Consider the following 12,256-nt stretch of genomic DNA (forward strand, 5'->3'; position numbering starts at 1 on the left):
TCACAACATAAATGCTGGGGTCCCGCAAGGCAGCGTCTTGGGACCAATTCTCTACACAATCTTTACAGCTGATTTCCCAACTGGAGAAGAATCTACAATCGCAACATTCGCAGATGACACTGCAATTCTGGTAAAAAAACCCAGATCCCATACAAGCAGCTGAAATATTGCAACAAAACATACATCTAATAGAAATATGGACTAAGAAATGGAAGATAAAGATCAACGAAGCAAAATCGGTTAACGTAGTATTCACTAAATGTCACAAAGAAACACCGAATATCCTAATGCATAACAAGAATATTTCTAAAAATGATACTGTAAAATATCTCGGATTACACCTTGACAAGGGGCTAACATGGAGAACACACATCTGGACGAAGAGGAAGCAATTAGGAATAAAATACAAAAAACACTACTGGTTACTCGGCCAAAAATCCACCTTATCTCTATCTAACAAAATATTAGTGTATAAAGCAATCATCCGGCCCATCTAGACATACGGGATTGAACTGTGGGGAACTGCAGCAGACAGCAACCTAGCAATACAATCCAACGTTCTTCGTGCTATTAAAAATGCAACGTGGTTCATTCCAAATGCAGACATTTAAAGGGACTTAAAGATCGAGACAGTGAAACAGATGATCATCAAATGCAGTGATAAATATTTCCAACGACTGGAAAAGCACCCCAACGAATTAGCAGTGAATTTATTGGACAACTCTACACAACTAAATAGACTGAAAATTAGAACTCCTCTTGACTTGCCATTTAGAACATAAGTGTTTTAAATTGTTTTAAGCGTTTTAAGTGAAAATAAGTGACTTAGTATAGTTATTAGTAACAAACCTACTAGGAGTTGATAGTCATTGGACTAAAACTCCTCTCACACTAATTCGTTCAACAAAAATGCTTAGTGTTACTTTTTTTGTGATGTAACAGATTGTATTTAAAAACAAATAAAAAAAATTGAACTAGTGGATGTCCTCACATATCTGGGTACAGAAATCAATCAGAAGAATTCGGTAAGTATAGCGGAATTAATGCACGTATTTGCAGTGGGAATGCATACTAGGCTAATAAAAAAACGATGACATCGAAATTATTAGCCAAAAGAACCAAAATGACTATCTACAGAATTTTGATAAGACCCGTAGTAACCTATGGTTGTGAAACCTGGGTAATGGCTAAAAAAGAAGAAGCTCAACTCAGGTTATTTGAAAGAAAGATAGGAAACTGTCTTTCGCTGGAAACAAGATGGAGAATCAGGAGAAACGACAAGGTTAACGAATTAAGTGAAGAGTATGATATTGTAAGATTTCTGAAAAGTCAAAGATTTTCATGGCTGGGATATGTCCAGAGACAAGAAGATGAAAAAAAAACAGCAAAGAAAATATTACAATGGAAGCCGATAGAGACAAAAAAAGGAAGGCCCAAAACAAGACGATTGGATGACGTGGAAGATAATGGAGGAGAAGGGCACAAGAGATATCTATATGGAAGGAAATAGCCAGACAGGCAAAGACCCATCTAGGGTTATGATTCCAAAAGAAAAAGAAGAATTCGTAACGAATGGATCGTTTTCAATTGAAAATGTTTAAAATTAAAAAAAAAATAATTTTTGTTTCTTTGAAAATTTTAAAATCTTTTTAATTGTTTTCTACTTTTTTTAAATTGTTTAAACGGCCTAGCCGGGTAAGATGATGAAAAATGCCCCCAACTCGATTCGAATTCCATATAGGTCACCGTTTAGCACATATGGAGAAACTCACTTTATGAAATTTTTAGCCCCCTAGGTAGTTTTTTTAATGTTGTTCTGAAGCTATTTCCTTGTGGCATTTTTATGATTAAATATTTAGATGGGAAATAAGCCACAATTAAATTGACCCCGAGGTGGTCACGTGACCTACCTAGAGCCTAATTAGGCTTTTTATGTTTTTATTTTTTATCTCAGCCGCATCGAGAGCTAGCAAGAAACTTTAAATAAAAAAGTGTTAAGTTTCAAAAATTTTTGTCCGAATAAAATTTCTCTTTTAATTTTTGGCAGGAAATTTAAATATTAGGACGATTTTAAAATTTTAAATGAGTATAAAAAAATAACTAAGACATTCGTTTTCACGAAAAAAAATTATAACGTGTATTTTTGCATAATGTTTCACACTGAATTTTTTCAGATTTTTAAAATTGGTGAAACGTACTTTTAGAAATAAAAACCGCATTTTTTTGTTTTTTTTTCGCTTTTCGATACAATTTTATACATGGTGTTAAAAAAAAACGTAACACCGTCACTAGGATAGGTAAAAAACTGAAAAACAATTGAGGTTTGCTTAATAAAAAATTTTTGTAATGTCATCAATTTTTCAGAAGTTGAAGAAAACAAAATTTTACACATTTGTTACGATTTTGCCGAAACTACTGGCAACATTGTAATAAAATTTGGCAGATTTTAAGAGCTAGTTATTGTGCATTTTTTGACATACAGTTAAAAATTTTATATTCATCATTGGAGCGCATACGGGTAATGGTCTGAATTTTTTAAGAAAAAAAGATAGTACGCCACTGACATATTTCAAATTAACAATCATTTTTGAATTCCTCGTTCCATTTGTGACAAAAAATCTATCTTCCCATTTTTTCGAACGACGCGACGTTTTCAAACAAAAAATTCTTAACGCTTCCAAAGTATTGGAATTAAGTTTTTATAATATGGATGTACGACTTACAAGAAGTATAATGTAGATGTATGGATGTACGACTTACAAGAAGTCTAATGTAGATGTATAGAAACTTACATAAAAGTTCAAATACTTTGTTAACGGTTAAGATGTTTTATTTCTTGCATAAAAATGGCGCGTCGTATGAAAAAAGGGAAGATAGATTTTTTGTCACAAATTGAACGACGAATTCAAAAATGATTGTTAATTTGAAATATGTCAGTGGCGTACTATCTTTTTTTCTTAAAAAATTCAGACCATTACCCGTATGCGCGCCAATGATGAATATAAAATTCTTAATTGTATGTCAAAAAATGCACAATAACTACCTCTTAAAACCTGCCAAATTTTATTACAATTTTGCCAGTAGTTTCGGCAAAATCATAAAAAATGTGTAAAATTTTGTTTTCTACAACGCCCTGTATCTTGAAAATGGATGGTATTACAAACATTTTTTTATTAATCAAACCCCATTGTTTTTCCTTTTTTTGCCTATTCTAGTGACGGTGTTAACTTCTTTTAAACACCCTATATAAAATTGTATCAAAAAGCGAAAAAATGCGGCTTTTTATTTTTAAAAGTTTCACCAATTTTAAAAATATAAAAAAAGTCAGGGTGAAATATTGTGACAAAATACACGGTATAAATTTTTTTCGTGAAAACGAATGTCTTAGTTATTTTTTTATACCCATTTAAAATTTTAAAATCGTCCTAAAATTCAAATTTCCCGCCAAAAATCAAAAAAAAAATTTCGGACAGAACTTTTTGAAACCTACAATTTTTTTATTTAAAGTTTTTCGCTAGCTCTCCATGCGGCTGACATAAAAAATAAAAACTTAAAAACCTAATTAGGCTCTAGGTGGGTCACGTGACCATCTAGGGGGCTAAAAATTTCAGAAAGTGAGTTTCTCTATATGCGCTAAACGGTGACCTATATAGAATTCGAATCGAGTTGGGGACATTTTTCATCATCTTATTCGGCTAGGCCCTTTTACTTTTAAATTTTGTTTATTGTTAAATACTCAATTGGGAACACCTTAACATTTTTTAAGCGCCAGTTTTTAGGAAAACTCTTACTTTTCGATTAATTTTGAACTCCAGTGTATGTATATCTTAAAGAAAATCAAATTTTTACGGCCAAAAATGCCTTTAGACTTCTTTTCCTCCAGAAATACTCATCTTGCTCCATTTAACTCTCCCTCTGAAAGGTAAAGCTTCCCCAAAAACATTATCTGTAATGCGCTAAAACAATCTTTTCTTTTCTCGTATAAAAAAACTAGAAAATTAATGGTCTAATAAAAAGACTAAAAGCCCTTCCCGTCTCACGTGTACATGCAAAAACTACCTCCCAGTCCTCGCCAAGGCAAAGTAAAATTACAACTAATGTCGTTATAAAGTACAGTAATTAGAAATTAATTACCTCTCCATCTCAAAATCCTGGAATCAGTCTAAAAAGCGTTTCTTTATATCTTTTATTTTCTTCGCATATGTTTACTTTGTTTTTTCTTTTCTCATCTAATTACGGTACACACGTTGTTCCAGTCAGTCCAGAGCTAGTCCAAACGTGGTTCGAGATCAATCCTAAATTCCAAGGACAGTCCAAACATGGTTTAATATTAATCTAAAGTTAGCTCAAAACGTAGTCCCAGTCTATCTCACAGCTAAGTATGAAACCCCTCTTGACTTCAAGAGTTAACTACACAGAAAGTCAACGTCCAGTTGATCTGTTTTACAGCTTAATCTGAGGGGCCCCCCATCCTCGAGCGCCGAGTCACCGAACTGGACATAGCCCAGAGCGGGGACTCGGCGCCTGAGCAAGCAATACAGATCGATGATAAGTCACTAGAGTTAGTAGGAATAGAGCGCCTCACGCTGGCCTGCATTGTTCGGGGTAGGATTTCGTGTGAAGGTTTGTACCCGGGACGCCCACACGATAAGCACTTTGCTGATAGAGAGCCCCTATAGCGCATCAGAGTGCTATCGTGGGGGAAGTGGATAGTATGAAGCATTGGGGCGGGGTGGAGTGATGCCCACTTACGGGAGTTAATCCTCCACGTCCCAACGAATTGTATTGACCGAAATCCATTCTCAAGGGGTGTGCAAGTCTCTCAGGCTGGGTTAAACACTATTGCTTGCTTACTTGAGTTATTGTGAGTACATTTCCTTCATTTTTTCAGCAGATTTAAGTGAAGGGATTTCAAAGTTAAGAAAGGACCCCGCAGAAACCTTATGGGAAATGGCTCTCTGTTAAATGCTCTGAAACTTTGGGTTTTGGTAGTCCTTGATGTGTGGAACAAAAGACTCGATGGGCGCGTAGCTCCAAAAAATCATGGTTTTAAGATATGTATAGGCCTCTGAAGTTATACGAGTAGGTACGGTACAGTGAGGAAGTTTGAGTTGGAATAAATTCATTTTCTCGAGAATGGGCGACTCTGGAGATAAATTACAAATCAGGTCGATTTTTATTTTTAAATTATAATTTTTGGCATATATATGATACTAGTGACGTCATCCATATGGGCGTGATGGTGCAATCGATGAATTTTTTAAATAAGTAAAAGGGGTCGTGTGATAGCTGATTTGAAAGGTTATTCAATTCTCTATTCAATAATATAAGCATTAATTATTTATACAGGTTGTCCAAAAAATTTTTTTGAATTAAATTAATTGAGACAAAAAGAAGAATGTATATAATTTATTTAATTCGAAATACATTTTACTGCTGTCAGAAAACAGAAAAAATGTTAATTTGACAAATAAACATTGCTTTTCGCTTAAATTAAATGTTCAAACTGCTAAGAGGCAGGTGGGTGGCAGCTTTAATATTGAATTTAAGCGAAAAACAATATTTATTTATCAAATAAACATTTTTTCCTGTTTTCGAACAACAGTAAAATGTATTCTCGGCAAAAATTTTCTATATTTTCAAAAACCGAAACAAAAATAAAAACTATTGTTGTTGTTTGTTTGGGTTTATATGACTGCGGACACTAAATCCATTCGCCAATTTTACTATTTTTTATTTTATTAGTCATTTTTTCGTATCTTATCCTAAAACTAATACTAATATAATAAACAATTCTACTAATAAATAATTATTTTTGTATTTTTTTTTAATAATTTTATATATATATATATATATATATATATATATATATATATATATATATATATATATATATATATATATATATATATATATATATATATTTTTATTAATTTTTTTCCAAATGATGTTCTCAGAGTTCCACAGCAAAAACTGCAACATTCTTCTTTAGCCCTCTACTTCATTCGAAAGCTATTTTACTATGGACTGTCCAAGTTCGTCATTCATTTTTATCTACATATTTTTTTTATATTTTTTAATTATTATATTTTTTTTTCTATTTTTTTTTATATATCTTTTTTATATTTTTTCTTTCTTTTTTTTTATTATTTTTTTTTTATTTTTTTATTTTTTTTTATTTTTATTTTATTATTTTTTTTTATATTTCTTTTCTTTTTTTTTTCTTTTTTTTTCTTTTCTTTTTCTTTTAACATATAACAATTTACAAGAAAATAAAAACTAGATACGGGTCAAATTATTATAATTTAAAAAATATGTAGGTATATTGTTTTTGCCAATCCCATGAACCACTAGCAAGGGTGTTTACATAAAAATAAAAATAAAAACTAGATACGGGTCAAATTATTATAATTTAAAAAATATGTAGGTATATTGTTTTTGCCAATCCCATGAACCACTAGCAAGGGTGTTTACACTGTCAATATTTATTGTTTTGGTGTAATAATAACGTGCAAATATTTAGAATGGTGTTCATTTAAGCAGAGAAGAACAAGTTGAGGAAACTGAGTTTGTAGATAATTTAGCAACTTGAAAATATGGTGATGAGTTGGCTGAAATAATGGCAGATTTGGCACTTTATCGGTCTAAGGAGTACGTTGTAAAATCAATTGAAAAACTAGACTTAATCATATGGTGAAAAGGAAAAATGTTTCGGAACAAAATTAACTAAAATAGTAGTTGATATATGAAACATGCCTTCATCCAGTGCAGCGACTGAAAGAAGTTTCAGTACTTATGGTTTTTTTATCCACTCCTCTAAAATAAACTGGCTCACTGCTGAACGGGCTCGTAAGGTAACTTTTATTGCTCACAATTTAAAATTGTTAGACGTAGACCAATCCAGGACTGAGCTGGCCACTCGTGAAATACAAAATTCCATAACTCATCAGTACATTGAAATGCAGATTGTAGATGACTAGGATGAGCTAATGATAGAAATAGATTCTCAATCTGAGGTCTCATCTTTTATCATACCACATCGATTATTTGCTGTTAGAAGGAAATTTCATTTTTTTATCAAAGAAATTTTGTGTTTTCTGTTGTTTTTGTATTTTTTTATATACAAAGAACACTGTTGTTTCATCTCATAATTTTGTATATAAGATCATGATTTTTAAAACCCTATTTTTCAGCTTCAACAATATTCTTAAGTGCGTCATGGGGTTCATTCTCAGAAAATTCTCCATATCGAGAATATTCTCCGATTTTTCATTCTCGAGAATTTTCCAACAATACGCTGTATAAATAATTATGTTAATGCTTATATTACTGAATAGAGAATTGAATAACCTTTCAAATGAGCAATCACACGACCCATTTTTCTTATTTAAAAAAATCATCGATTGCGCCATCACGCCCAGATGGATGACGTCACTAGTATGATATACAGGGTGAGCCACGCTCAACGGGACGGAGCCTACCGGGGAAACGGCTAAAGATATTAAAAAATCCTTCCGTAGGAATACGTAGGTCAGTACCGGCTACAAATTAAAATTTGTGAAATATATACAGGGTGTCCCAATTTAGCGTAATGATATAAAGTTATATATTTTTAAATGGAACAACCTATATTTCACTTTAATTTTGAATTCTACTGAACAAAATAATGTTATTTTATTCAACATTCCCTATATTACAGATTTCGATTTAATTGGGTTTTTCTGAAAATGTACTATTAGCGAAATTAATTAATTACACATTATCGCATGAATTTTAATTAACGTCTTTTTGTCAGTTAATTGTCAACTGTTCATACTTTACATCAGAATAATTACCATTTGAAAATAATCTACAGAGTGTTCGCAATCTTAAGTGTCATTGCTGTACAATATTTTGTATAATTACTTTCTTAACTTAAATGGGACACCCTGTATTTTACTTTAATTTTGAATTCTAATCAAAAAAATAATATTACTTTATTAAACAATCCCTATACCTATCTTTGATAATTTTCGATTTATTTGCATTTTTTTGAAAATGCACTATTCTTGAAATTAATTAATTATACTTTATTACATAAAGTTCTAACTTAAACAAAATACCCTATATTTGAATGCTGTAACAATTATTGTAATCAAGCTATTATAAAATTTTATATTAATATTTAGTATCTTCAGATCTATTTGCATTATGTTACCTGGAACATTAAATGTCGTTAATTACATAGCTCATTATACATTATAAAGAATGCCATGAAAAAACAAAAGATACCTAGCTGTCAAACTATTAACTGTATTGCTTTCAATTAATAGAAATGGCAGATTATTCAATTGAGGACCGAGTAAATATGATTTTAATACTGGGTGAATGTGATCAAAACAGTTTGTTAGCATCAAGAGTCTATGCTGAGAGATTTCCCTTAAAACGTCATCCTCGTAAAGAAGTATTTGAAAGAGTCTTAACCAGGTTTCGTGAAACTGGCAGTGTTGTTTATACTAAACGAAAATTGATAAATCCCATAACTGACGATGAAAATACCGAATTAGAAGTTATTCAATCAGTTATTGAAAATCCAAATATAAGTACAAGGACGACGGCCAGGGAGATTGAAGTAAGCCAAACTAGTATACGCAGAATTCTTAAAAAATATAAATATCACCCATATCATATTCAAATGCATCAGCATTTGTATGGAACTGATTTTGAACGTAGGTTAGAGTTTTGTTTATGGTTTCTAGACAAAACGGGAGCAGACCAACATTTTTTTGATAAAATTTTGTTCACTGATGAGTCTACTTTCCATAATAATGGACTCGTGAATCGACATAACTTTCACTATTATAATACGGAAAATCAACATGAATATAGATGTATTGATCGACAAAACCGATGGTCCCTTAATGTATATAGTGGAATAATAGGAGAACATGTGATAGGACCGTATTTTTTAATGGCCATTTAAATGGACAAAAGTTTTTAAGATTTCTACGAAGAGACTTTTGGATACTTTTGCAAAATATCCCTTTAAATATTAGAAGAACAATGTTTCTGCAACTAGACGGTGCTCCAGCACATTACACGCGTAATGTTAGAGAATATTTAGACAGAAAATTTCCCGGAAAGTGGATAGGTAGGGGTGGTGCTGTCAATTGGCCTCCTAGATCACCTGGGTTAACATCAATGGACTTTTTTTTTGGGGATATATTAAAAGTTTGGTTTATCAAACTCCACCTACAACCGCGGAAGACATGAAAACGCGTATTCGTAATGCGTTTGCAACAGTTACTCCAGAAATGTTAATAAAAGTAAAACAAAATTTTGAACACAGAGTGAGGTTATGTATTGAAGAAAATGGACAACATTTTGAACATTTAATGTAAATAAATTTTTTCCAGTGTGTTTTGTTTAACTTTATGTAATAAAGTGTAATTAATTAATTTCAAGAATAGTGCATTTTCAAAAAAACGCAAATAAATCGAAAATTATCGAAGATAGGTATAGGGATTGTTTAATAAAGTAATATTATTTTTTTCATTAGAATTCAAAATTAAAGTAAAATACAGGGTGTCCCATTTAAGTTAAGAAAGTTATTATACAAAATATTGTACGGCATTGACACTTCAGATTGCGAACACTCTGTAGATTAGTTTAAAATGGTAAATATTCTGATGTAAAGCATGGACAGTTGACAAGTAAGTGACAAAACGACGTTAATTAAAATTCATGCGATAATGTGTAATTAATTAATTTCGCGAATAATACATTTTCACAAAAACACAAATAAATCGAAATCGGTCAAGAATAGGTATAGGGAATGTTGAATAAAATAACATTATTTTGTTCAGTAGAATTCAAAATTAAAGTGAAATATAGGTTGTTCTATTTAAAAATATATAACTTTATATCATTACGCTAAATTGGGACACCCTGTATATATTTCACAAATTTTAATTTGTAGCCGGTACTGACCTACGTACTCCTACGAAAGGAATTTTAAATATCTTTAGCCGTTTCCCCGGTAGGCTCCGTCCTGTTGAGCGTGGCTCACCCTGTATATGCCAAAAAATTATAATTTAAAAATAAAAATCGACCTGATTTGTAATTTATCTGCAGAGTCGCCCATTCTCGAGAAAATGAATTTATTCCAACTCAAACTTCCTCACTGTACCTATACCTTCAGATACTTATATGCGCCCATTAAGTCTTTTGTTCTACATATCAAGGACTACCAGAACCCAAAGTTTCAGAGCATTTGTCAGAGAGCCATTTCCCATAAGGTTTCTGCGGGGTCCTTTACAAATAAAACAATAGATTAAAAAATATATTTAGATCATAGAAACATTCTTAAAATCTGATTGAAACAGGGCATATTTAATTAATTTTTATTATTAAATATTTAATGTTACTTAATATTCTTGTATAGTTATTTAAAAATAAAATCCAGTTGTTTTTCTCCAGTCTGCTTTTTCCCACAGATCTTTTGCGGCCTCTCTTAAATAAGTCAAAAATATATCATAAAGAAAATCAAATTTTTACGGCCAAAAATGCATTTAGACTTCTTTTCCTCCAGAAAAACTCATTTTGCTCCATTTAACTCGACCCCTGGAACGTAAAGCTTCCCCAAAAACATTATTTGTATGTAATGCGCTAAAACAATCTTTCCTTTTCTCGTATAAAAAAAACTAGAAAATGAATGGTCTAATAAAAAGGCTAAAAGCCCTTCCCGTCTCACGTGTACATGCAAAAACTACCTCCCAGTCCTCGCCAAGGCAAAGTAAAATTACAACTAATGTCGTTAGAAAGTACAGTAATTAGAAATTAATTACCTCTCCATCTCAAAATCCTGGAATTAGTCTGCCAAGCGTGACAACACCACTTCACTGCACTCCGATGAATACTAAAGGATCCGCTCGAAATTTGCATTTTTACTCGATTACAATGATAGAAAAATGGTAATTTTATCGAAATCTCCGAAAACCATATTTACTTTAAAAGTGTGCCATCGGGTTTTTAATACAATGATATTTTCAGTAGTCGACGAGAGTTGGGAGTTTAATATTTGAGAATGTTACAGAAATATTACAAAATCCACAAGGAAAATCATTTCCCATAGCTGGATGTATTCCATTATAGTCCGTTCTTTAACGGTAAAATATTGCAAAACCTCTAAATTTTAAAGAACTGCTTGGATTGACATTAAATTTGGCATACACATAGCTAACAAGTCAAAGAAAAAAAGTGATATTGTGCCGATATGTGCTTTTGCCCTGGGGTGGTTTTCACCCCTCTTGGGGGTGAAAAAATATTCGTCCAAAGAAAGTCAGGAAATGGATAAACTGGCTAATTTTAAGCAACTTTTGTTCTACCGAGTTTTTTCACCAAGTCAATACTTTTCGAGTTATTTGGCAGTGAATATGTTCATTTTTTCAACGCTTTTAGACGGTTTTTCGCAAATAACTCAAATAGTAAGTATTTTCTCGAAAAAACATTCTTAGCAAAAATATAGCCTGTAAAAATTTTAAAAAATGGTGTACATATCACGTCTCTACACCTAGTACTTACAAGCAGCGTTATAGCTAATGAAAAATAGGTTCATATTCGTCAAATTCCAAATGAAATAATTTAACGTGAAATAACCAAAAATGAAGCACATTTCGGGGAAAACTCATTACAACTTATTTAAAGTGTTTAAAAAAAGCTTCATTTTTGTCTTATAAAAAAAATTTCTAGCATCAATATTAAACAAGTTAGGCTCAAAATAAAGTTAGTCCCTTTTGGTATTGGTAAAAAAATCGAGAAAATCACCCCCTAATTAGTATCTTAAATGAACTTAATCGTTACGACTTCACAAGTTTCTTGACTCGTGTATATATTGTTTATATGATCTGTAAGTTTCATTGGTTCAAAGTCCTTATTATTGAGAGGACTGTAGTTAAAAGGGGTTGAACGAGTCACTGATCACGAATGTATGCAAATTTCGAAACACCAAATCTTAATCAATTTTTGTCTAACAGAAAAACAAAAAAATACATGATATTCAGACAAGAAAATCTGACTTTTTTGTTTTCCGAGATTTTTGTTATCTCTAACAACTTTTAAGTTATTTTGAAAAAAAGCATATTTTTCAAAATTTAACTTTTTAAAATTTTTTTTTTAAATTTTACTTTGAAACCAATTTTTTTCACAAATAAGTACTTTGAATCGAATAAACTTACATATCCCATAAACACAACATAAGTAAAATAATTTGTGGAAT

General features: G+C 31.4%; 1 protein-coding gene across 5 annotated transcripts in view; it reads right to left on the reverse strand.

The window, feature by feature from the left end:
• The window catches only part of LOC126885284 (kalirin), a 1,143,465-nt gene that overhangs the window by 1,009,241 nt on the left and 121,968 nt on the right, over positions 1-12,256 (reverse strand). Inside the window, exon 1 of one of the 5 annotated variants that reach the window (XM_050651793.1) lies at positions 10,827-10,849. The exons of the other annotated variants lie outside the window; for them this stretch is intronic. Coding sequence (XP_050507750.1) covers positions 10,827-10,834 — 8 coding nt within the window. The 5' untranslated portion in view covers positions 10,835-10,849. Of the gene's footprint in view, positions 1-10,826; positions 10,850-12,256 lie in introns of those variants that run through there. 5 annotated transcript variants of the gene reach the window in all.

This window comes from Diabrotica virgifera, chromosome 5, assembly GCF_917563875.1.
Source record: "Diabrotica virgifera virgifera chromosome 5, PGI_DIABVI_V3a".
Classification (NCBI taxonomy): Eukaryota; Metazoa; Arthropoda; class Insecta; order Coleoptera; family Chrysomelidae; genus Diabrotica; species Diabrotica virgifera.